General features: G+C 42.3%; 1 protein-coding gene and 1 pseudogene across 12 annotated transcripts in view; both read right to left on the bottom strand.

The window, feature by feature from the left end:
* Positions 1-5,080: 5,080 nt before the first annotated feature.
* LOC148775646 (prefoldin subunit 4-like) lies at positions 5,081-13,074 on the bottom strand (annotated as a pseudogene).
* Positions 13,075-13,467: 393 nt separating this feature from the next.
* The window catches only part of EMSY (EMSY transcriptional repressor, BRCA2 interacting), a 93,863-nt gene continuing 79,721 nt past the window's right edge, over positions 13,468-27,609 (bottom strand). For 4 of the 12 annotated variants that reach the window (XM_055423723.2, XM_055423728.2, XM_055423732.2 and 1 more), the window contains one exon: positions 13,472-27,098. In XM_055423723.2, coding sequence (XP_055279698.1) covers positions 26,904-27,098 — 195 coding nt within the window. In that variant the 3' untranslated portion in view covers positions 13,472-26,903. Of the gene's footprint in view, positions 27,099-27,609 lie in introns of all 12 variants that reach the window. The other 8 variants (XM_055423722.2, XM_055423725.2, XM_055423729.2 and 5 more) reach the window with 5 other exon arrangements.

The following is a 27,609-nucleotide window of genomic DNA, read 5'->3' as shown; positions in this document are numbered from 1 at the left end:
CTCCCTCCAAAGTCCTCCAGAGGACGATCCTTCCTTGCCTCTTATAGTTTCCAGTAGTCTCAGGCATTCCTTGGTCTAGGGCAGCATAACTCCAATCTCTGCCTTTGTCTTCACATGACAATCTTTCCTCTTCTTATAAGGACACTAACCATAGTGGACTAGGGCCCACCCTACAACCTCTTCTTAACTTGACTACATCTGCCAAGATCTGATTTCCAAATAAGGTCACATTGGCAGGTATGAGGGTTATATCTTCAACAGATCTTTCGGGGGAACACAATTCAATCCATAACATAACACCAACATCATTTCTGTCTTCTTGATAAGGTCTTTGTGTCCCAGGACCTAGGGTTCCCACAGCCAGAGGGAGAAGAGGAGAGCTCTGTACATGAGTGCATCCAGGGTTCATTCAATCCACAGGCCAGTCTCTATGTGGGCCCCACAAGAGCCAGCAGGATGCAAAGGACAGTCTTAAAGCTGTGTAACATATGATTCAATCCTAGATCTATCATTCTCAAGTCATGAAACCTTGAGATTTCATGCCCATACTGAGCCTCAGTTTTTTCATCTGGAAAATGGGAAGTGGTAACACACAGCTCGAAGGCTTGTGAGGGTCAAATAGGATGACTCTGTGGGAGTTTCTGGCACGTATCAGGCGCTTGGTTGACTCTCAGTAAATGTTAGTGTTCTCCCTCCCAGGTTCCAAGAGCTCCTCAAGGAGAGAGGAAGACCTGCCCTGCCACCCAGTAGCCTGTAAGCCCCTCAAGGGCAGAGTCGTGTCTCTGAAGTCTTCCAGTAGTGTCATCATGTCTGGGACGAGCGACCCCTGGGAAAGGGCAGTCTGACACCAAGAGAAAGCCAGTCACCACTGGGAAAGTCGTGGGAGTCGCCACACTCATGTCACAAAGCAAAGTCTTGACCCTGAAGAAAGGAACTAAGAGGGCTGAAACCCGACTCCTCAGTGGGCGGCCAGGCCTGTTCTCGATCCCTTTCCCCCTCTTTGGAGTCTGGCCCCATTGAGATTTGGGAATGTTTATTTTCTTTGGTGGGAAAACAGAGTAGGATAAAATATTTCCTTGCGTCTGGAGAGCTATTTTGAGCCGGGCCAGCCTGGTGATGCTCCTGGTGATGGACGCTGGCTGACCCGGGCTGGGCCCCAGCCTTCCGGTCTCTCTCCCTCCCAGGCCCCAGAGTCCTGGCAGCAACATAGCCTGTGGGAGCCTGGGTTCCAACTCCTGCCCAGTGACTCATCCCAGGGGGGTCTCGGGGAAGCCTTTGGCCGTCCTTGGACCTTGTCTCCCAAAGGGGAGACTGAGGTCTGTGCTGCCCCCTCCTGGGGATTCTGACAGGGAACTTGGGCTGTGGACACGAACGTGCCATAGAGATACTCGGGATGTAGACAAACAACCACTTCACAGCCTGTGCAGTTCAAGATCCCAGGGCGGGAAAGGACCTCCTCGGAGGATCCACGTGTAGCAGTGCCCCCTCCACACATCTCCACTCAGTGGCCACACTGTCCTTCTGGAGACCCAGTCTGATCTGGCCCCACATCTGCCTAATCCTTACCAGCTCCACTGCTCATAGAGAGAAGTTCCACTCCATCTGTGATCAACAGGCCCCACCAGCGCTGGATGCCCCTCCTCTGCCTGTTCCAGCCTCCTCTTTCTTTGTGCTCTGAAACCAGGCTGGCCTCGATCCACTCTTCAAACTGCTGACAAGTCACTCAGGAGTTTCACAGGCTTCATTTTTTTTCCATCCTCACCATGACCTTCAGGCAAGTGCCTTCCAGGGCCAAGGGTTGGGAGGAAGAGATGTTTGTGAATATGCTTGCCACACAATAGGACCTTAATAAATGTTGGGTTTCTTCCTTCCTTCTTAACACACACCCTGTTTTTTAAAAAAAAAAAACGACCCCAATGGCATCACATAAATCTTACTGCAGAAGCTGCTGCTGTTGGGCGGGTGCTGAGGCAGGAAAGCCCAGGTGGCCCCACTCCAGAGACAAGACCAGGCCTCGGGAAGAGGGGCTCCTGGGCGTCTGCTTTCTAAGGGTTCCCAGCCTTCCCCGTGGAGCTGGAAAGCTGTGTAACAAGCTCCTCACGTCCTCAACAGAGACGGGGCTCTGGCTCCTATGAAAGGCTGGAGGAGGGTCTTTATGAGGCAAGTCCCAGCTGGAGGAAGGATCAACTTGAGATTTCTTGCTTCTGAAGGTGAAGCAGGAGTGGATGGAGGGAGGAGCCTCAGAGAAGAGAGGAAGTGCTCCCTGGGCGGAGTGTCAGGAACCTCTGGACAGCCTGGGGGTGGAGGATTGCTGGGGTAAAGGGAAGGAGACATCCCAGAGCCCCAGACACTTACCAAAGGCCAGACTGGAAGCCGTTAGGGCTCCTTCAGGCTCTTGTTCTTAAAAAGTGGTCCAAGGGCTTTTTTTGGAGAAACCTCTGTATCTTGGGAGCAAAATGGAGAAAGAAGTGAATGTGCAGGTTGAAGCGCAAAAGAAGAAAGATGAGGCAGAGGTCCAAGTAAACTTGTACACCATGGAAGCCACAGAAGCAGAGACAATGAAAGCCAGAGGCCAGGGATGCTGGTACAAATTGTTTGGCTGTATGGCTACCATCTAGAACTTGTCTCAATGGAATATCTATCTGGAACATCTACGGCCACTCTGATTGCCTCGACCACCTTTGAGAGACCCACCATGCTTCAAAGCAGTTCCTTTTGGTCCTTTGCCCTGGACTTGTGATATTATAGACTAGTTCTCTTGTAAGTTGTGGCTGAATGTAACGTATACAGTAAATCATCTCTTTTGCTGTCTTAGCTAAAGAAAAAGAAAAGTAGTCTGAGGGCCAGCAGCATCAGCAGACTCTGGAAGTTTGTTAGAAATGACATCTCTGAGGCCCTGCCCCAGACCTGCTGAATCAGAATCTGCCTATTAACAAGATCCCAGCGATTCACCAGCACACGCAAGTCTAAGAAGAGCTCTTGATGGTGATGTCCCCAAGTTATAATAAAGGATGGCCTTGAGAGGAGAAATCCCGTCCCGGTTTCTCACATTAAGTCACTGACAGCCTAAGCCTGGAGCCCGGCCCTCCTGGCCGCGTCCCAGGTCCTCGGACTAGCCCTGCTTCATCCCAGCCCCCCACGCAGGAAGTTATCCTTTCTACCTGAGTGTGTTCAGGACAGAAAGGACTGAGGCTAGGGAGCAGAGCTTTGGCCGGAGAAACAGGGGCCTGGAGGCTGAGCCTGGCTCTGTTAACAGCTCCAGGTGTCACCTGCGCTCTTCGGGCCTCGGTTTCCCCTGTGGTTCTCTGAGACAGGCTGGAGTAGGCAAGAAAATCGGGTGGTACAGTCAATCACATTCATTTCCTTACAGCTGCCTGGTGAGGCAGGCAGGTCAGGAAGTATTCTAGGGCTTCCCTGGTGGCTCCGTGATAACGAATCCGCCTGCTAGTTCAGGAGACCGGAGATTGATCCCCAGTCTGGGAGAACCACACAGGCTGCAAAACAACAGCCCATGCATTGCAACTACTGAGCCTGTGCTCTAGAGCCCTCCTGCCACAACTTGAAGCCCAAGTGCCCTGGATCTTGTGCTCAGCAAAAAGAGAAGCCACGACAATGAGAAGCCTGCTCACCACAGCTAGAGAGGAGCCCCTGCTCACCACAACTAGAGAAAAGCCTCAGCAGCCACGAAGACCCAGCATGGCCAAAAACAAACAAATAAATAAAATGGATTAAAAAAAAAAGGAAATATCATCCCTATTCTACAGATGGGGAAACTGAGGCCTGTTAGGCAGTGGCTTCTCCGAGGCTGCCAGCCCTGGCTGCTTTGTGCTGTTCTGCCCAGCCCAGCAACCCTGAAATGTGCCCCTTGGACCCAGCCTTCCTCTCTAATGGTTCTTTCAGCTCCTGTCAGTTATCAGGGCCCCTGGCTCGGCTGACAGCCAGCGTGTCTGCTGCTGATACTCGGATGCCCACATTCCTGGGCTGTGACGGGGAGCGCACCCAGAGCCCAGGCTGGGGGCACCCGGAGGGGTTCCACTTGGCTGCAAGCTCTAGGGCCTGGCTGTCTGGAGAGTGTCAGGATGCAAAGAGCTTTCTCTCCTTCTCACTGAGGAGGCAGGGGGTGACGTCTCTAGAGGCTGATATGACAGGAGCTGGAGAGGGTACAGGTTCAGCTGGGCCCTGAGGCAAGGCCTGGCCCTGCGGACACCGAGGGGGCGGGGGGAGGGGGGACCGGAAGTGTGAGGGGGCAGGGATGAGCTAGGGTCAGCGGCCGATCAAAGGAGAGCCATCTGAGCAGCAAGACAAAGACATCAGGCTAGAAAGTCGGACCTAGCTGGATTTATGTCCATGCTCTGACATCTCTTAGTTCTGTGACTAGGGGCAAGGCATCCATCACCTCCGACCCTCAGTTTCTTCATCCTTAAAGTCCTTAACACAGCCTGTACGTCCATAGCAAGCAGGCAGTGGAGTCCTGCTGAAGCCAAAGACACTCAGGGTTCAGTGTCAGATTAGCATTGCATTTAAGAAGTAAACCTAGCAGATAAAGCCAGCAGAATAATTCATCCTCCTCTTTTTAAAGAAGTCGTTTGAATTTAAACTTTATTCAAGTTTAATATAGAGAGCAAACTAGTGTTTGCCAGTGGGGAGAGGGAAGCAGAAGGTGTAGGATTAAGAGGTACAACTATTATGTATAAAATAAGCAAATAAACTGGGCTGCCCTGGTGTCTCGGTGGTAAAGAATCCGCCTGCAATGCAGGGGACACAGGAGACCCAAGTTCAATCCCTGGGTCGGGAAGATTCCCTGGAGGAGGGCATGGCAACCCACTCCAATATACTTGCCTGGAGAATCCCCATGGGCAGAGGAGCCTAGTGGGCTATAGTCCTTACGGTCGCAAAGAGTGGGCTTCCCTGGTGACTCAGACGGTAAAGCGTCTGCCTGCAATGTGGGAAACCTGGGTTCGATCCCTGGGTCGGGAAGATCCCCTGGAGAAGGAAACAGCAACCCACTCCAGTACTCTTGCCTGGAAAGTTCCATGGACAGAGGAGCCTTGTAAGCTCCAGTCCACGGGGTCGCAAAGAGTCAGACACGATTGAGCGACTTCACTTCAAGGCTTATGTTGCTGTCAAATCTTGATTATAACTCAACTTTCGAGTCTAACACCCACTGAGTTGATCTCAGTTTGGATTCTAAGGCATCAGTTTCTTCTAGGAAAGTTTTCTTTGCTTCTTCTGAAACTTCTTGCGCTCATTCCTGAGAATGGCTAATGAAAACATCACCGACTTTTAAATCATCTTGATGTCATTATGCAATCATCATCTGCAAGCATGATGCCCTGACAAGCTTCTTCCAAATTTCCAAGTTGTTTCCTTCTTGATTCATGGACCTAACATTCCAGGTTCCTATGCAATATTGCTCTTTACAGCATCGGACTTTGCTTCTACCACCAGTCACATCCACAACTGGGTATTTGTTTCTCTTTGGCTCCATCCCTTCATTCTTTCTGGAGTTATTTCTCCACTGATCTCCAGTAGCATACTGGGCAACTACTAACCTGGGGAATTCCTCATTCAGTATCCTATCATTTTGCCTTTTGATACTGTTCATGGGGTTCTCAAGGCAAGTATACTGAAGTGGTTTGCCATTCCCTTCTCCAGTGGACCACATTCTGTCAGACCTCTCCACCATGACCCGTCCATCTTGGGTGGCCCCACACGGCATGGCTTAGTTTCATTGAGTGAGACAGGGCTGTGGTCCATATGATCAGATCAACTAGTTGTTTGTGATTATGATTTCAGTGTGTCTGTCCTCTAATGCCCCCTCACAATACCTACCGTCTTATTTGGGTTTCTCTTACCTTGGTCGTGGAGTATCTCTTCACAGCTGCTCCAGCAAAGTGCAGCCGCTGTACCTTACCTTGGACGAGGGGTAGCTCCTCAAGGCCACCCCTCCTGACCTTGAACATGGAGTAGCTACTCTCGGCCACTGGCTCTGGCGGCGCAGACACGAGAGACGCTGGCTCCTTTACTCCTAATTCTTCCTTCAGCTCTGGGATTCCAACTGTATTCTGTGCAAATGTGTCTTTTGTTTACCTTCAAAAGTAACACTGACATATTCTACAGCCACCTTCCTCACAGCGGCTGCTGTCTTAGTGGAGTCTTAGAACAATTCATTCTTTGCTTGATTCTGTTGAAAAGAAAAATGAATCTAAATACACTCCATGCAATGCTCTGAGAATCCACTTTCTCCTCCTGTCACTTCTATCCTCTTCTTAGTTTGGCTCCTCTCACCTCAAATGCCCTGAAAAATTTCTCCAACCCCAAGCTATTCAGTTCTTTCTCATTTTCCCTCCCCTCAACCCCAGGACTTTACTATGTGGATCAACTTGGCCTCTTGCCCAGCAACAGGGAAAATAAAGGGGAAAACAGCAGGGTCCCTCATAGGATTCCCTTGGGCACGGGAGATTCTGTGTAGTGATCCCTTTTCCATCCAGATTACTACTATGATTTAAAGCTGTGACAGGACAAAAAAGATTAACATATGAGCATTCAAGAGCTTGTCCTAACAACTCCTACCCACTAACAAGACTACATTTTCCCTTTCAGTTCTGCCCGTCCTTACCCTGTAAGGAGGGTCTTGTGATGCCAGATAGGACCTTTTCCTTTGGGAATGGAGAATAGGGTTGGAGAGTAAGCACAGAGGAACTGGATCACAGGGCAGCAGGGAGGGGAGCAGGACTTAGGCAAAAGAAGTTAAACTTTTTTACTTTCGGAGACTTCCTTGGTAATCCCTGGTTGGGGAACTAAGGTTCAAAGTATCGAGGGGCAACTAAACCCATATGCAAAACTAGAGAAACCAGTATAACACAACTACTGAACCTGTGCACTCTAGAGCCCGCACAATGCAACACTAAGAGCTCTAGAGCCTGTGCTCTAATTCAAATACAGAGGTTTTCTGTTCATCAAAAGGCATCATGAAGTGAAAAGCAAGCCATAAAGTAAGTAAAAACATGTGCAATGCCTTACACCAGAAAAGAAAAATTACACCCATAATATATAAAGAAGTTCTAGGAAATAATGAGAAAAAGATAAAAATCAATTGAAAAAAATGAGCAAAAAAACTTGAACAAACACTTCATAAAGAGAAAAGTCAAATGGCCAATAAACATATGAAATAAACTCAACCTTAAAAATATGATTACACTCAAAATAATTTGTCATTAAAGAAATACAAATGAAAGCAATAATGACATTCTATTACACACTTAATAGTGAGAATAAAGTCCAAGAACCTGACAATACCAAATGCTGATGAGTATGTGAAGGAATAAGAGCTCTCTTTCATGGCTGGTGGGAATGCAAAATGGTGTAGCTACTTTGGCAGTTTCTTTTAAGCTAAATATAGGCTTACCATACAACCCAGCAATCACACTCCTGGGTATTACTTAAGTGAATTGAAAATTTAAGTAAATACAAAATCCTTTACATGAATGTTTATGTATAGTAGCTTTATTCATAAATGCTCCAATCGGAAACAACCAAGACGGCCTTCAATAGATGAATAAATAAACTGAGCGTAACATCAGGGTTCTCTAGGGAAAACAGTATACACATACTGAGCTTGGGAAAACATGAACATATACAAAAATATTTCTAGCATAGCAAAAAACTAGAAGCCACCCCCCTTCGGTTGACTGGAAAATAAACTGCGGTATGTTCAGTCAATGGAGTCCTATACAACAGTAATAATGAACAGCCATATCTTTCATCATAGAAATAGCTTAGAAACATAGTGTTGAGTAAAAGAAGCAAATCATAGAAGATATAGTCAGTATAACTTCATTTATATAAAGTTCAAAAACTGAAAAGTACATTATTTAATCATGCACAAGTAGATGTCAAAATATTTTTAAAAATTTTTTAAAAAGCAAGGGCATAACTATAATAAAAATCAGGAAAGTGGAACTTCCCTGGTGGTCCAGTGGTTAAGAATCCACCTGCCAATGCAGGGGACATGGGTTTGATCCCTGGTCTAGGAGGATCCCATATATCACAAGTCAACTAAGCCCCTGCATCATATCTACTGGGCTCATAACTAAAAAGGCCACATGCTACAGCTACTGAAGTCCACATACCTAAAGCCTATGCTCTGCAACAAGAGAAGCCACTGCAATCAGAGGCCCGTGAACCTCAGCTAGAGAGTAGCCTCCATTTGCTGCAACAAGAGAAAGCCTACACACAGCAACAAAGACCCAACACAGCTAAATAAATAAACAAAATTAAAAAAAAATCAGGACAGTGGTTTTGTCTTGAGAAGAGGAATGTGACAAGAATCACACAGACTTGCAGAGTGACTGGCAAGTTCTCATTTCTTAACTTGGGTGGCAACTACATGAACGTTTGTATTTAGTCGCTCAGTCGTGTCCAACTCTTTGCAACCCCATGAACCAGGCTCCCATGTCCATGGAATTCTCCAGCCAAGAATACTGGAGGGGGTTGCCATTTCCTTCTCCAGCAGATCTTCCCAAACCAAGTACTGAACCTGGATCTCCTGCATTGCAGACAGATTCTTTACCATCTGAGCTACCAGGGAAGCTTTATAATTATTCTTTAAACTGTATAAAAATGCTATATACTCTCCTGTATATATTATATATTTCTAATTTTAAAAATTGTTAAAAGTTTAGAAACATCTATTCCTACTGCCTTAGCTTCTTTCTAGCGCTAGCACTTGAGCCTGCTAACCTACAGAGAGCAGTCAGCCTGCCCCCTTGGTGTCACTTAGGAATGACCTTCATCCACTCCTTCTGCCCTTCATGCCTCGCTCCCTAGTGCCATTATTTCTACCAGCAGTGGGTATTTCTGGTGATTTTCTTTGATCTGGGTAATTCTTACTCAGTTAACAACCATGAGCCAGGCACTGTTCTAAAAACTGTAGATATAGCGGAGAACAAGACAAGAAACCTATTCCTCGAAGAATTCACATTCTAGTGCAGGTAGACACACATGTCATGAAACAAAGAAGGTTGTTTAAGGAACAAAGTTGCATGAAATAGATAAAATAAGGTAACATGGAATCAGAAGTAGGCTTTTGGCAGGACAATGTGGGAAGGCCTTTCAGAGAAGATGATACTTGAGATGAAACATGGTTGATGATAAGGAAGCGGTTCTGTAGAAAAGACTTCAAGATCAAAGTAACAGCAAGTGCAAAGGTCCTGAGACAGGAATGCGTTTGCTATGTCCAGGAACAGAGAGAAGCCCACTGTGGCTGGAGCACAAGAATGAAGAGAAGGAGGAGATGAGCTGGATAGGGTCAGTTGCACCAGGGTTAGGGTTGTGAAGTCATCCTAAGAGCAGTGAGAAGCCATCAAGCATTTGTCTGACACTTAACCCAAGAATTAGTTACAGAATTTAGAACAACTTTTTAAATAACAGCTTAATTGAAATATAATTCACAAGCCACAAAATTAACCCTTTTAAAGTGAAAATTCAATTTTTTAATTCACAGAGTTGGACAATCTTCTCCACAAACAATTTTACAACATTTACATCATACTTTTTAAAAAGACAAAAACTCCCTACCCAAAACCCAAAGCCCTAGGCAACCATGGATCTACATTCTGTATGAATTTGCCTACTCTGTATACTTCATATGCATGGAATTATACAGTATATGGTGGAGAAGGAAATGGCAACCCAGTCCAGTATTCCTGCCTGGAGAATCCCATGGACAGAGGAGCCCAGCAGGCTACAGTCCATGGGGTCGCAAAGAGTCGGATATGACTGACTAAACACCAACAACAATACAGTATATGGTGCTTTGTGATTAGTTTCTTTCACTTAGCATAATGTTTGTGCTTTGGGCACCCCCATTTTTCAGTGTAAACGCTTTCTTTCTTTATCTGTTTTCTATTAATAAGAAAGGGATGTTGAAGTCTCTGAACGTAATTGTGAATCTGTTTATTTTTCCTTGCAATTCTAGCAGCTTTTTTCCTCTAATACACTTTGAAATTCTTTATTACATGCATATGCTTTTAGAATTACGTGCTTTTGATGAGTTTATCTCTTTCTTGGGGCTTTCCTGGTAGCTCAGTGGTAAAGGATCTGCCAGCCAATGCAGGAGACATGAGAGACAGAGGTTTGACCCCTGGGTCAGGAAGATCCCCTGGAGGAGGGCATGGCAACCCACTCCAATATTCTTGCCTGGAGAATCCCATGGACAGAGAAGCCTGGTAGGCTGCAGTCCATAGGGTCGCGAAGAGCCAGACATGACTGAGCATGCATGTGGCACCACCTTCTTATTAGGAAATGGTATTCTTTATTTCTGATGATATTCTTTGCTCTGAAATCTACTTTATCTGACACATAGAGCCATTCCAACTCTTTTTGTACTATTGATAGTATGTATATATATTTTCAATCCATTTACTTTTTAACTAACTTTTAAAAAATTGTATTTATTTATTCATTGGCTGTATCGAGTCGTCATTGCTACGGGCAGACTTTCTCTAGCGTGGCGAGTGGGAACTACTCTCTAGATGTAGAGCATGGACTTCTTATTTTGGTGGCTTCTCTTGCTGTAGAGCACGGGCTCTAGAACATGAGTTCAGTAGTTGTGGTACAAGACTTACTCATCCTGCTGCATGTGGTATCGTCTCAGACTAGGGATCGAACCCATGTCCTGAGCATTGGCAGGCAGCTTCTTAACCACTGGACCAACAGGGAAGTCCCTCCATTTACTTTTTAAAGTTGAAGTATTGTTGAGTTACAATATTATATTAGTTTTGGGTGTACAACATAATGATTGAATATTTTTATAGGTTATACGCCACTTAAAATTATTACAAGATATTGTCTATATTCCATGTTCTATACAATGCATGTGTGTGTTTAGTCGCTCAGTCATGTCTGATTCTTTTTCTCTATAATTTTGCGTTATTTTATACATAGCAGCTTGTACCTCAGTCCACTTACTGAGTCTCAAGACAATGTATTTAACCCCAACCATATAAAAAATCTGGGCTTCTCAGATGTACTAGTGGTAAAGAACCCACCCACCAGTGCAGGAGACATAAGAGATGCAGGTTCGATCCTGAGGTCAGAAGGATCCCCTGGAGAAAGGAATGACAACCCACTCCAGTATTCTTGCCTGGAGAATCCCATGAACAGAGGAGCCTGGTGGGCTACAGTCCATAGGGTCACACAGAGTCAGACACGACTGATGCAACTTAGCACACACTCACATAAATAATCACATTAAATGTAAATTATCTACTCTCAACTAAAAGGCAAAAATACACATAGACTGCTTAAAATTTTCTCAGTCAACTGATGCTCTTGTTCATTTTAAGATGTTTTCTTCTTACTCTCTTTCATTGGGGATAATTTCTATTATTGTCATTAAGCACCATAATCTTTCTTCTGAAATGCCTAATCTGCTGTTAATCCTACTCAACATATATCTCAGATATTACAATTTTCACCTCTAAAAGTTTCATTTGTGTCTTTATATCTTCAATGTCTCCATTTAATATTTCAATACATATATGTAGTGATAATGACATTTTAAAATGTTCTCCTCTGTTAGTTTTTACATCTGGGGTAAGCCTGTGTCATATTTTTTTCACTGTAAGTTGTATTTTCCTGCTTATTTGCATTTCTGATCATCTTTATTCGATGCAAGTAATGGTGACTATTACCTTGTTGAATGCTAGATGTTTATTTCTATAAAGATTCTTGAATTTTGTTCTAGGATGCACTTAAATGGGTTTGAAACAGTTTGATCTTCTTGGGGTATTTCTTTTAAGATGTGTTAGGCAGGACGAAAACGGCAGTTTGTCCAGGACGTGTGATTCCCCACGACTGAGGCAAAACTCTTCTGGGCACTCTGCCTGCAGCCTTGTGAAATAAGTAGCTTTCCAGTCTGACTGGTGGGAAGCAACTCTATTCCTGGCCCTGTGTGAGTGACAGCTACTACTTCCTCTAATCCTTCCAGGTGGATCTTTGATAGTGTTGTCACACACATGAACCAATCAGCACTCAATAAAAGAAGCAGGAGGATATCATCCAGGTCCCTGGGAGATGGTGTGACCTTACTAAGGAACTGGAATGCTCTCTCCATTATGACTAGAGGGAAGGCAGGCATGTGGGCCCATATGTAAGTAGGTCATTAGAAATAGTGGTTGGAAGAAGCCTCTTAATTTGGGTTCCCCCAGCAGAGCACAAGATAAGGAGTCACCACGTGTAAGTCATTCATTCAGGAGGGGGCCCCAGGAAACATTATTACAGGAGTCAGGGAGTAAGGCAGGGAGGGGAAGGCAGCAAATAAAGGCAACATTACCAAGCCAGTTACCACTGTGGGTAACGGGTTTAACATGCAGAAGGTGCTCTTAAGTTATCCCAAATTGAGAGGTGAGAGAGCTGGGTTATTTTTTCATTCCCACTCCCATCAGTCCCTGGTTAACTGGAGGGCCATAAATTTCCCAGCATTTCGGCACCTGCATGGGGCAGAGGCAGGTCCCTGTGCCAGAGAAAGCCCCTGGGTGGGCAGAGAGGCTGATGCCAGCAGGAGGAGTCCGGCCAGCCGGCCCTGAAGTGAAAAGGCTTTAAAGGAGCGATGCGTGGGGTGCCAACAGCATCTCAGTATACGCTGCAGAGGGGCACTGCCACTTCCAAGTTCAGGGTTTAGTCTATACAATACGAGGTGAGGTCATCGTCTGAGGGGGAGATTTGAGGGGAGAGAAAATGTCACTCACAGTCGGGGTGTCCTAAGTGAGATTGCACGGGCCTGTGTGCTCCAGATGGTAAGCCTTTGATTTTAATACAAGCACACACATGCGTGTACACACAACCATCTTCCCCAGTGCATCCCGACTGTGCTGAGTCCACAGGGCTGTGGAAAGCACATGGTGCAGATGTGGTGTGGGCAGCAAGAACCCAGAAGAGCATGAAATGTGGAGCCATGAGCCCTGGTTCTGCCTTTTGTGAGCTGTGAGATGTCAGGAACTGGTTTCCCAGTTGGGAAAATGGGGCTAACTTACCTCCCAGGACTACTGTGAGAATGAAGGGAATCGGCATGAGAGTACTCTGTGAACTTGGAGCACTATGTGCACGCCGCCAGAGGCCATCAGGTACTTGTAAGATGCCCTGGAGAAACTCACTGAAGATAAGCTTCCCAAGAAAACCCACACAAGCAAACCTCCGGTAGGTCAACAAAACTCTTGATACTGAAAGTGTGGTCTGTGGTCCAGCAGCCTTGGCCTCACCCGAGAGCTTGTTTCAAATGCAGAACTCAGATGCCAGCCCAGAACTGAGTCCAAATCTACTGACTCAGAAACTGCATTTTAAAAATCCTCACAGAGTTCAAATCCACAAAGCAGCAGGAGATTCACTGGTCCTGTGCTCAGGTCAGAGCCTGCCTCTGCCCTCCCCTGCCCCCACTGCCACTTACCCCTCTGACTCCTGCGGCAGTTTGGTTGCCTCCAGGTTAGATTTGGGGTTCTAGTCTGGATCTGCTCTGGGGAGAGACTGAGCCTGACTTATGCCTCCTCTCACTCCTTTAGCAAGGCTGTGTACTCTCATTGCGGAGCTGGAAAATCATCATGACTATGTTCATAATGAAGATTGTGAAGAAACAAGAGATGGCAGGATCATGTTCAGGATGGTATGATAATATATTTCTGAAATTTACCTTCTAAAGAGGTTAAAATTAACAAAATAACTACAACAACAACAACAATGTCCTGTTGCTTAATTTATTTGAACTGTGGCAATCCGGAAAAGTCGTCAGTATGAAATGACTCATTCCCTGAGGGTTCTGAATAAGATTCTAAAATCACCACCCATGGTTTTCCTGCACTTTGAAGTGACAGAACAAATGACAGCCGAGGAGGGCAGTGTGCTTAGAGTCCAGAGAGGCTGATACACAAATATCTCACAACAATAACATCCTCATCCAAAAACAGCCTGCAATAAGGATGTTGTTTCTGGGATTTGCTTGTGCATTTTAATGTTAATAAGCATTTGCGCACCTGGGAGCAAACCCCAGGACCAGAATGGTCTGAATTTTTTTTACACAATCAACAAATCTGTTGATGCCTCATCCATGCCAGATCCTATACCAGGGACATGAAGAGGAATTCAATTCTTAGAGCAAAACTTTCACGGAGCAAAAATTGGAAGCCATAATGAAAATTCAGAAGAGTTATAAAGGAGACAGATTCAACAGTAATGGGGGAAGAATTTGGGAAAGTATCTCTGGAAGTGACCTTGGGGATGGTCACTTAAGAGGTGAGAGAGCCTTAAGAAGGCATTTTGGTCAATAATCAGGGGTAAGTAAAGTGTAGTAGGAAGGAATACAAGGCCCAGCAGGCAAAAGCGCTTGTCAGGTTTTTCCAGCTGATTAACAATCTAATGCTATGGAGAAAAACTGAAGATAAACAGCCTTTTAGATTGTTTAAAAAAACATGGATAACTCCATGAGACCCTGACAGAATGCATTGTTGACCTCTGGGTGTGTAATAGCTTCCAGGGGCCTGCTCTGAGCTCACTGCTCCCTAGTCACCCCACACCCCAATTTCCCACCATCTTTGGGTTATCTACCTATTCCATTCTCCTAGTTTCTTGCCCATGGAAGATATCTACCCTCCTTCCAGGATCAGCTCTGGGGTTGCTAATGAATGAAACCATAAATTAGAAGAAAAGGAATCGATCTATTCTGGTTTGGGACAGCCTGAGACTGAAGTACTTTTAGGAAATTCAGTTGGGGACGCATCAAGGCAGTGGGTTTTGGCTCTGGGAAGAGATATTATAGATATGGATTTGAGACTCAGCAGAAAACTGAAGCAAATGTTATCTCCCCACCTACCCTCCTGTTCCTGCAATTACTTCTCCTGTGTTGTAATGGGTGAACCCAACACCTCCACAAATCCCTTCTCCTCCCACTAGTAAAGAACAGTAGATGAGCAATTCTCCTCTCTCCTGCATTATAAACTTTCTTCTGTCCATTGGATCAATCCCATCAGGAATCCCGTTTTCTTAGGTTACCAACAAAAAACAACAAACCTCTTGACCTCACTTGCCTTTCTAGCAATTGCTCCTCTTTATAGCAACTCATTATCTTTATTCTCAGTTTTGTTTCCTCCTCACATTCTTCTCTAGCTTTTGTCCCTAACTCCACCACAATTGCTTGTCCCAAAGTCACCAATGACCTCACATGACTAGCTCTGTGAGCTCTCATTTTGACTTAGCAGCTTTAGCTGTTTCCTAGATACTACCACCTCAGTCTCCAGCTTCACCTCCCATCCTTTTGGTCATTTCTTGTCTCCTTTTCTGGTTCTGCCTCATCTTCCTGACCCCTATGTGCTGGACTGCCCAGGGATCAGCCCTTGTACCTCTTTTTTTCCCCCTACCTATTGACAGGTACCTTGAATTTAATTTATGCTAAACTGAACCCTTGATACCCTCTTTCAAAATTTGATCTTCCCAAAGTCTTTCCTACTTCAGTTAACGGCTATTCTACTCTTTCAAACTGCTCAGGACAAAATCTTGATGGTGATGGCAGATAAATGGTAGTCAACTCCAAGCTCCCATGGTCCCACAGAAACATTGAAAAATAAGCAGAAACCATCAGAACTAATTTGTCAGACTCTGGAATATAGTCAAAAGTTTACAGCAATAACCAAATGATGAATCAAGCAAATGGCAACTTGAAAAGTATAGGATGGTTAATAAGGGGCTGGGCATGGGGCACAGAAATAGGAGTTACTACATAACAGGTAACGAATTTCAGCTGGGGATGAGGAAAAAGTTCTGGAGACAGTGGTAGTGGTTGTACAACAATCTGAATGTACATAATGCCAATGAATTGTGTACTTAAAATGGTAAATTTTGTTCTGTATATTTTACCAGAATTTTAAAAAATGAGATAGAAAAAAAAACAGGAAAGTTTTATGGCATTTTACTAGCCTTCATCCCACTCTCTCCCTGACTTGGCTTAAAGATATCAAGTTACCAGTATAGGGGCCTGGTCCCTGGTTCTGGGAGGACAAGCAAACCGTAATTGCAAATTATTGTGTACATCTGTTCTAAGCTGCCTCAGGGCTATTTGAAGGACCAAAGCAAGGCACTCATTGCAGACATTGCTTGAAAACATGGTATGGCTGAAAGACAACCTACATACACCTGAAGAACAAGATTTGGTTGAAACATCACCCATCAATAAATCACCTAAGGACTGGGAAGAAAGACTAGGGAGTCATCTGTTTTTGTTTTTTTGAAATTAGGGCATTCAAAAGCACCTGTATATTAGGAGAAAGTTAGAAAACCACTTACATACTTAGGAAAAGGAGACCTCAAGCTTCACATTAGGATGGTCTCTAAGTTCAGTGGAAGTCTGGTTAAGTGTTGAAGGGCCACAGCACAAAGTCAGTCTGCAAATATAAGGAGGTGTATGTATATCTGCTTTGGAGAAGGCAATGGCAACCCACTACAGTACTCCTGCCTGGAAAATCCCATGGACGGAGGAGCCTGGTAGGCTGCAGTCCATGGGGTCGCTGAGTCGGACACGACTGAGCGACTTCACTTTCATTTTTCACTTTCATGAATTGGAGAAGGAAATGGCAACCCACTCCAGTGTTCTTGCCTGGAGAATGCCAGGGACAGGGGAGTCTGGTGGGCTGCCGTCTATGGGGTCGCACAGAGTCAGACACAACTGAAGCGACTTAGCAGCAGCAGCAGCAGCATGTATACCTGCTTAGCTCCTAGGGTTCAAGGAAATTTCTGTCAAAACACTAGTTGAATACATGCTGAGGAATAGAGATTTCAGTAGCCACACATGAAAAAGAAAACAGTTTCTGGGGCAGAGGGGAAGAAGTTAGGAGAAGTCACTAGACAAGTGAACCACTATAGCCTTTAACAATCAAAATAAAAAACAAAAAATGCCAAACCAAACAAAAATCCTTCAAATCCCAGGGGAAAGTGAAAATCTGATGTCTATAGAGTTGCCATATCTTAATATTCAGAGGTTCACTTTTCAACAAAAAAATCAAAGTCTATAAATAAAGAGTAAAGTACAATCCATTCAGCAGTACAAAATCAATTAACTGAAAGTCACCCAGAAAACTCAGACATTAGACTTACTGCACAAAGCCTTTAAAATAACTGTCTTAAATATGTTCAAACAGCTAAAGAATAACATGGACAAAGAAATAAAGGAAAGTGCTGTCTAAACAAAGGAGAATATCAATAAATTATAAAAAGGAACCAAACAAAAATTCTGGAGATGAAATATATAATTATTAAAATGAAAACATCATGGAAACATTCCTAAAAAATTAAAAATAAAACTATCATATGGTACAGCGATTCCATTACTGGGTATATATCCAAAAGAAATAGAGTATCTCTAAAAGGTATTTGTACTCCATGTTCATTGCAGCGTTATTCTCAATAGCCATTTGTTCATCAACAAATGAATGGATAAAGAAAGTGTGTATGTGTTGTATACATATACAGTCCAGTTCAGTTCAGTCGCTCAGTCGTGTCCGACTGCAACCCCATGAACCTCAGCACACCAGGCCTCCCTGTCCATCACCAACTCCTGGAGTCTACCCAAACCTATGTCCATTGAGTCGGTGATGACAGCCAACCATCTCATCCTCTGTTGTCCCCTTCTCCTCCTGCCTTTGATCTTTCCCAGCATCAGGGTCTTTTTCAAATGAGTCAGTTCTTCGCATCAGGTGGCCAAAATATTGGAGTTTCAGCTTCAACATCAGTCCTTTCAATGAACACCCAGGATTGATCTCCTTTAGGATGGACTGGCTGGATCTCCTTGCAGTCCAAGGGACTCAAGAGTCTTCTCCAACACCATAGATCAAAAGCATCAATTCTTCGGCACTCAGCTTTCTTTATAGTCCAACTCTCACATTCACACATGACTACTGGAAAAAACCATAGCCTTGACTAGACGGACCTTTGCTGACAAAGTAATGTCTCTGCTTTTTAATATGCTGTCTAGGTTGGTCATAACTTTCCTTCCAAGGAGTAAGTGTCTCTTAATTTCATGGCTACAGTCACCATCTGCAGTGATTTTGGAGCCCCAAAAAATAAAGTCAGCCACTGTCCCCACTGTTTCCCCATCTATTTGCCATGAAGTGATGGGACCAGATGCCATGATCTTAGTTTTCTGAATGTTGAGCTTCAAGCCAACTGGTTCACTCTCCTCTTTCACTTTCATCGAGGCTTTTGAGTTCCTCTTCACTTTCTGCCATAAGGGTAGTGTCATCTGCATATCTGAGGTTATTGATGTTTCTCCCAGCAATCTTGATTCCAGCTTGTGCTTCTTCCAGCCCCAGCGTTCCTCGTGATGTACTCTGCATATAAGTTAAATAAGCAGGGTGACAATATACAGCCTTGACGTACTCCTTTCTAACTGTTGCTTCCTGACCTGCATACATGTTTCTCAAGAGACAGGTCAGGTGGTCTGGTATTCCCATCTCTTTCAGAATTTTCCACAGTTTATTGTGATCCACACAAAGGCTTTGACATAATCAATAAAGCAGAAATAGATGTTTTTCTGGAACTCTCTTGTATACATATACAATGGCATATTATTCAGCTTTTAAAAATAAACTCATTTTCAACAAAATCTATGAATCTGGAAGATGTTAAGTGAAATAAGCAAGGCACAGAAAGACAACTATTGCATGATCTCACATATATGTGGAATCTAAAAAGTAGAACTCACAAAAGCAGAGAGTAGAATGGTGGTTGCCAGGGGCTGGGAAAATAGGGGACATGCTGGTAAGTTCTTAAAAAACTCCACTGGAAGGGTTCAACAGAAAATTTGAAAATGCGGAAGATGGAATCAGTGAATTTGAAGATAAAACAACTGATATTATCCAGTCTGAGGAGCAGAAAGAGAAAAGAATGAAGAAAAATGAATAGAGTCTAAAAGACCTATGGAACACCAGCAAGCAGATCAATATATGCATTACGGAAGTCCTAGAAGAAGAAAGAGAGGAAAGGCCAGAACAAATATTTGAACAGAAAACAACTGAAAATTTCCCAAGTTTGATGATGAAGACATGAATCTATATATTCAAGTTCAGTGAACTTCAAGTAGAATAAACTTACGACCCACATTAAGACACATCATAATCAAACTCTCAAAACACAAAGAAACAATTTTAGAAAGAAGCAAGAGGGCAGCAACTTATCATGTACAAGGGCTCTACAATAAGATTAATAGCCAATCTTTCACCAGAAGCTATGGAGTCTAGAAGGAAGTGGGATGACATATTTAAAAGTGCTAAAAGAAAAACTCAATCAAGAATTCAATATCTGGCAAAACTTTCAAAAATAAGGGAGAAATTAAGACATTTCCAAACAAAAGCTGAGGGACTTAATTACCAATAGATCTTCCCTAAAAGAAATGCTAAAATCCTTCAGGTTGAAACAAAAGGCCAGTGGATAGTAACTTGAAGATACATGAAGAAATAAAGATACCCAATAACTACATAGGCAAATGAATATAAAGGCAGAGTTTTGTATGCTATCAAAATTATCAATTCAAATTAGACTGCTGTAATTTAAAGATATTCCATGTAATTCCAATGGTAACTACAAAGGAAATATCTAAATATCTAAAAAATATACACAAAATTGAGAAAGGAGTCAAAATATTTCACTGCAAATAATCAACTGAACACAAATGAAGACTGTAATGGAGGAAATGGAGGATAAAAAGGGTATAAGACATTTGGAAAACAAATACCAAATGGCAGAAGTAAATCCTTCCTTCTTAATAATCACATGAATGTAAATGGATTTAACTCTCCTTTTAAAAAGACTGGCAGACTAAATTTAAAAATATCCAATCTGCTATCCACAAGACTCACTTTAGATCTAAAGGTAAAATAGGATGTAAGTGAAATATATATTCCATGCAAACAGTAGCCAAAAGAGAGCTAAGGTGACTATACTACCATCAGAAAAAACAGATTTTAAGTAAAAACTGTTAAGAGACAAAGAGGCACAATATACAATGATAAAAGGATTGATTCATCAAGCCGCTGCTGCTGCTAAGTCACATCAGTCGTGTCCGACTCTGTGCGACCCCACAGATGGCAGCCCACCAAGGCTCCTCCATCCCTGGGATTCTCCAGGCAAGAATACTGGAGTGGGTTGCCATGTCCTTCTCCAATGCATGAAAGTGAAAAGTGAAAATGAAGTAGCTCAGCTGTGTTCAACTCTTTGCAACCCCATGGACTGCAGCCTACCAGGCACCTCCATCCATGCAAAACAATTATAAGGATATATGCACCTAACAGAGCTCCAGGATATATGAGGCAAATATTAATAAAAACTGAAGGGAGAAATTGCTCCACAATAATAGAGACTTGTGGAGACTTCAGTTCACCACTTTCATCAATCATGGATAGAATATCTATGGTAGAATGAAGGAAAAAATAAAAGAAGTAAAACTGGGACTTCCCTGGTGGTCTAGTGGCTAAGAATTTGCCTGCCAATACAGGGGATATGGGTTTGATCCCTTGTCTGGGAAGAGCACACATGTCATGGGGCAACTAAGCCTGTGTACCACAACTACTGAGCCTGTGCTATAGAGCCGAAGAGTCACAACTACTGAGCCTGTGTGCCCTAGAGTCTGTGCTCCACAAGAGAAGCCACCACAATGAGAAACTCACATGTCACTACTAGAGTCGCCCCCACTCCCTGCATCTAGAGAAAGTCTGTGTGAAGCAACAAAGATGCAGTGCAGCCAAAACTAAATAAAAATTTAAAAAATAAGTAAAACTGAAAATTCACAAAATACATGGAAATTAAACCACATTTTAAAATAACCAATGGTTGAAGAAATCACAAGAGAAACTAGAAAATGCCTGAGATGAATGTAAAAAAAAAAATCCCAACATACTAAAATGCATGGAGTAAATTTATAGCTGTAAATGCCTACATTAAAAATGAAGGTCTCAAAATCAATAACCTAACTTTATATCTTGGGGAACTAGAAAAAGAAGAAAAGCTAAGACCAAAGCTAGCAAAAGAAAGCAAATAATAAAGAACAGAATGGAGATAAACAGAGAATAGAAAAACAATAGAATCAATGAAGTCAAGTCATTTATTGGAAGAGATCAACGAAATTGGCAACACTTTAAGTTTGAGCACACTCTGGGAGTTGGTGATGGACAGGGAAGCCTGGCGTGCTGAAGCCCATGGGGTCACAAAGAGTCGGAAATGACTGAGCAACTGAGCTGAACTGAACCAAGTACTGACCCCCTCCCCAAAAGATGTCTATAAGGAAGATTCACATGCAATACAAACAGTTCACAGTAGGTAACTAATGATAAATGATTAGTAAACCCATGTTTCTCCCAAAATGCTAGAGGAATCTAGCAGTGGTGTGGGATGAGTTCTCCTTGAAGAGATCTGGGCAGTCTTAGTGAAGGAGGTGAAATTTATGCTGGGCTTTGAGGAATGAGTGAGACTTTCTAACAAAGCATAAATTGTGTGTGCGGTGGGGTACACAGGCAACAGACCAGGGTAGTGAAATGAATTATGAATCTAGAAACCTAAGCTGAAGCTATGGCTAAAAACCTTGAATACCAGATTCCACAGTACTGGGGAACCATTGTAGATGTTACAGAAAAAGGACATAAAGAGATGAGACTGGCGTCAAAAAAGAAATGTTAAATGCTTTTCTGTTCCAATGAACCAACGTAACTCCAAATATTTTGTAAAAGTATTAATTCATTTTACTGGCTCTAACAGCTTAAAACTTTTTAAAGACTTCTCATTGTTCTTATAAAAAATATTCAAACTTTTATTACAACCTGTAAGATCCATACGGTTTTGTCTCTACTTTCCACTCCCACTGTACTCACAGCCCTTGCCCTCCAAACTGCTGCCACACTGGCCTAAAAGTCCCCTCCCACCACAAGGCTTTTGTATCTGCTGTCCATCTACCGGACAGCTGCTGCCCTCCTCTTTGCCTAGCTCAGTCCTCTTCCTTCAGATTACAGGTTAAACAATCTTTCCTGAAGGAAAACTCCCGAATCTCCCCATTTATATGCTATCATGGCACTTTCTGTCACAGCATTTAACACTGAATAGACCCAGGTGTGATCTTTAATGAACATTATCTCCTTTGCTATGCTGAAGCTCCATGAGGACAAGGGCTTCTCCCACAGCTGACAACTGTGTCCCTGATGTCTATGCAAAGGAAGTATACAGTAACTATTGATATTTTTTGGCAGAGAAAGAAAAAGTCAGAAAGAACCACTTTGGAGGAATTTTGCTCACCTATCAGGTTTCCCTGGTGGCTCAGAGGTTAAAGCATCTGCCTCCAATGCAGGAGACCCGGGTTCGATCCCTGGGTCGGGAAGATTCCCTGGAGAAGGAAATGGTAACCCACTCCAGTATTCTTGCCTGGAGAATCCCATGGACGGAGAAGCCTGGTAGTAGGCTACAGTCCATGGGGTCGCAAAGAGTCGGACGTGACTGAACGGAACGGATCAGGTTTTTTAAAAAAGTAGGAATTATCATTCATTCCATCTTCTGCTGTTTTAAGCCCCTTAGAGCTTGTCCAAACTCACATGGCTTGTCAGGAATCAAATTCAGGCTTTTCTTTAAAAGAAAAAAAAAAAAGCAAGCACGTTTTCAGGTACACTGCATACGTAAGTAAAGACGAGAGAAAAAGGGAAGAGTGGGCCTTCTCACAAGTACAAATGTAGTGTTTCTTATATGCAGGTCATCAAACCTCACTTACATAAACGCTTATAAACCTGCAAGCAGAGGCAAAAGACTGTTTTTCACTGTCCTTTCTTGGAAAGCCCTTGCCCATATGGTGCTTTTTCACTCTGCTTCCTCTTATCAGGAGTTTGTCACACATAATTAAACTGAGATGAGCACCTCTGAGTGAAGGCATGTTAGGCTGGTGTAATGATCATCTTAAAGACCAACGCCAAGTTGCTCTGACCTTCCAAAGATCAGTCCTGTGTCTGGTGGCACAAACATACTCTTCTATAAAAGTAGCAACTCATGGCTCAGCATGATGCCTACTAGCATTTAACCTGTGAGGTTTGGTACATCACCTGTCTCTGAGCCCTCAGTTTTTTAAGTGGTAGTGGCACAAATACTAGACTTAAAAAACAGATCACCAAACTTAGACTTACAAATAGAGCACAACTGTGCCTGACATTTTCACATAAACAATGTCATTTAATCCTCACAATAATTCTACGGGATCAGAATCATGGAAAATGTGACCTCCTCAAGTTCATATGACGAATAAACAGAGGAGCCTGGAGCTCAAAACCTAACCACTATTTCCTCTGCTCCGTCCCAGGTGCGACTGAAGTCTCCCAGCACGGCAGTGTACTGAAATGCATTTAAAAGCACTTTCAACTATCAAGCTCTACGCATTTTTAAGGATGTTAAGTAATTTGCTACATTAGAGATCAAGAACCTGATTAAGATTTTAAGGGTGATGAATTAATTTCCAGAAAACAACTTACTTTTAAGAGTAGTGATATTACTGTACTTCAAAAGTTCTCAATTTAAATAATAAAACAGAAAATAATTCAATTAAGAAATAGGCAAAGAACATTTCTCCACAGATGTATGAATGGCCAATAAACACATGAAAAAAATGCTCATCATTAGCCGTCAAGAAACTATGTATCAGGACCCTTTATATGTTAGCATAACTACAATTAAAATTACAGCCAGTGTTGGCCAAGACACAGAGAAATTGGAGCTCTCCGACACTGCTGGCAAGAATATAAAATGTGCCGTCACTGTAGAAAAGAGTTTGGCAGTTCTTCAAACTGTTAAAGATACTTACCACATGATCCAGACATTGCACTCCTAGATATTTACCCAAGAGAATTGAAAACTTATGTAAAACCTGTACACAAATGTTCATAATAGCATCATTCATAAGAGCCTCAAAGTAGAAACAACCCAAATGCCCATCAACTGATGGATGGACGAAATGTGGTATATCCACACAGTGGACTATTATCGAGCCATAAAAAGGAACGGAGCACTGATACACGCTACAACATGAATGAACCTTGAAAACACTACATTAAGTGAAAGAGGACAGTCATAAAAGACCACAGACTATATGATTCCATTTATATGAAATGTCCAGAACAGATAAATCCATAGGGACAGAAATGCTTAGAGGATACCTAGGGCCAGGGTGGTGGTGGTTTCAGGCATACAAGGTTTCTTTGGGGGGTTATACAAATGCTCTAAAATTGACTGTAGTGATGACTGCCCAACTCTAAATATACTAAAAAACCACTGAACTGTAATGCTTTAAATGGGTGAATGGTATGACATGAAGTAATCTCAGTAAAACTGCTCATTTTTTTTTAAGTTCTGTAATTTCACCATAAACTGCAACTGCTAGTCTGAAGCATTTATCAAAGTTTCCTTTAAACCAAACGGATTTTTCTTATCACTGCTTATAACAGTTGTTAGGGTTTTATTAATTTTGTAGCATTTGCATTGTAATCTTGGAATATCTTTCACATGGATGATGTAAACTTACATTTATGAACTTAAACAGATGAAATAGTTAAAAGATCTAATGCTAAGATTTTCAGTAAAAGGATGCCTAGAGATCCATGAATGGCTTTACCATCCACCCACTAAATTAAGAAACCTAAGAGCCACTCCTGTTTCTTCTTTCCTTAAGCCTTCATATCCATTTCATCAGCCAGTAACCCTGCTTGTCAACTCTATAAGGGAAGGATTTTCTGTTTATTCACTATGGTACATACCTGGTGCTAGCCTAGCATCTAGCACACGGAAGATGTTTAGTTAATATTTGTCAAATAAATTGAAATTCATGCTGTCCTTGAGATTAACAGTTTTTAAAAGAAAAAAAAATTAAATCCTTCATTTGATAATTTGTTAAAATATATACTAATTTTTAAAAATGTCGACTATGGAAATTTCATTTGCCATTTTAATTGCTGAAACATATTATGGCTAAATTCTCAAAGAGAATGCTATGGTGCCGGAATATGCAGAAGTAGAACATAATGATTTTATTCAAGTTTGCTGTTACCTGATCCATGAATATTTAAAGGATATTTTATTTTATAAAAACTTATATCTGTAAGTAATGGACTCACCGTTAACAGAGGGCTTAACCTGGAACATGCAGATAGATAGAGGCCCATGAACCCCTAAAAACTGCAAAACCTAACACGTATATTGGCATGTGAGAGTTTTCACTCTTTTTGGTGAGAGTTCAAAGTGTCATCAGATTTTCAAAGAAGTCTATGACCCAAAAGGTTAAAAAAATTATTTAACTAGAAACAGTCACAAAGTCTTTTAAACAGGAATTTGTACAATAAAATAATACCCAACAGCTCCATCTATGGGTATAAGTCTTTACCATGTAGCAGAAATAATGACAACTACAAGAAATCAGTGCATCTGTGAATGCCTGTGTTTAAATCTTCAGTGTCACTCTAGTGGGAATTTATTAACTATAGGATCACAGTTTTTTTTTCCCCCCAGATATAGATGTAAAAATTAGGAGACCATTGATGAATTCTACTTTACAGTACTTCAGCACCAAAAAAATTGGGCAGTTATGCTGATATATGTATATACAGTTCAACATTTGTCAGTCTTAAAATGCTTATTTATAGTGAAATCTATATAAAACCGTTAAAAACTTTTCTATTTACATTTTTTTAAAAAATGAAAAGTATAGTTTCCTTTGCCACAACTTGTCAAAACTGACTCTTACCCGTTCCCACCCTCTTACCCTTCACTCTACTTGTGACAAACAGTGATCACAAGACCCAAACATATTGCTTAAACAAATCATGTCCTAAAAAGGTAGAATGCTTAAAAACATTACATTTAGAACTGTAAATGAACTTTTTATACATTTCAAAGGGGGTTAAACAAAGGTATGTAAAAGTTATTTTCAAAGTCTCAGTCCAACATGAATGTGCAATTTCAGTGTTCAGATAGCATCATATGAATAATTTGTTTTTCTGAACATAACTGAACATTTCCTTTGGACTAGAAAATATTTCTTTTCCTCTGTTTCACAATGAAACATTTTCTCATAAGTATTCTTAAAGGAGAAGGGCGGGGGGGTGGGAGGTGGAAAGGGTAGACAATCCTGGCTTACAGGAAATTTGTCAGAAGGAATATGGCCTGCTTTGAAATGTTTACATTTAAATAAATAGAAAGCAAGTGTGCTGCCTAGAGCACAAAGGAACGACAACACAATAAATTAGAATACAACTGGTGAGAATGTACAAACCACCCAAAAAAGCACTTCCCACTGGTTAGGGACCTGATCTCCACCATCTAACAAGGATTCTTTAATGCCAGTATCAAAGAACTAGATATTTTATAAAATACGAACTGAGGAGATGTAAAATGTTAACCAATTCAGCACTTGCAGGGATTTGCAAAAACATACAAGATTAAAAAAAACCAACAACTTCCTGACACACTGTTTCAAAATACAAACTATTCACATTCTCCTTTTTTGATGGTGTTTGCTCAGTAGAAACCAGCTGAGGAACATTCACAGGAAAAGTCTCTTTCCACTGCAAGACAAACTTTTCCATTAGCCATGGTCCAACAGAGAAAGAATATCAGGTCTTATGTCACTGTAGATGTGCATCTTTTTTCTTTTTCTAAAAAAAAGTACATTTCCCTGTGAGTTTTATCTTGTTTTAAAATGCTACTCCTGCAGCAATTCTTGTTGAAACACTGCTGTTTCAGGGTCCACAGTCTAAGCATGGGCAAAGTGCTCTCTTTAGACATCAAAATACAAGGGCTTCCCTGGACACTTGGTAACCAAGTAGGTTTTAAAGTGCACTCCTGTGTCCAAAACACTAGGATCGCTCAGCAGAACTCTGAGAGGGGCTGGGTTCAGTTCCATCCTCTGTGCTACTGTCTATGTCCTGCTCCATGGCCGTCTCATCATCATCCAACTGCTGACTGGTGAAATTGTTCAGTTCAAGGAGCCCGCTGGGCTCTACGACCACGTTGGAGCTGGAGTGGCAAGGAATAGCATACTGGGGAATGGCCTGGAAGAGAAGACAGAGGAGAGAAGCTTCATGATTAAAAAAATAAAAGTAAAAGAAGGATATCCTCAACAATAACAAGGAAGGGAACAAGGTAACTGACATTAACTGGACAACTTTACTGGATGCCAGGCACTCTGCTAGATGCTTAACACTATCCCATTTTACCAATGAGGAAACTAAGACAGTAGGCGACTTAATCAAGGTCACACAGTTGGTCAGGGTTAATGCCAGAATGCCAGCATTCAAACCCAAGTCCTCTACAATGCAGAGTGATCGCTCCACCCCTTGATGGTGCCTCTTCTAACAAAGGAGGCTGAAGTCCATGCTTAATTCAAGAAACAGACTCTGAGGATATTTTCATTTGGTCATTAAGCAAAATTTAAATGTAAATGCATCAGATTTTGCTTCTGCAAGATGATTAATCCACTGATACCATAATATTTTTAAGCCCTTTGGTAGTTCAAAGGTGAACTTATTTGTTTGGGTCACATAGTAACAATCTTATTGAAAA

Source organism: Moschus berezovskii, chromosome 14 (genome assembly GCF_049115385.1).
Source record: "Moschus berezovskii isolate FMDL1 chromosome 14, NW_MosBer_1.0, whole genome shotgun sequence".
In the NCBI taxonomy this organism is placed as follows: Eukaryota; Metazoa; Chordata; class Mammalia; order Artiodactyla; family Moschidae; genus Moschus; species Moschus berezovskii.
The sequence above is the reverse complement of the archived record's forward strand: the minus strand, read 5'-3'. Positions and strand labels throughout refer to the sequence as shown.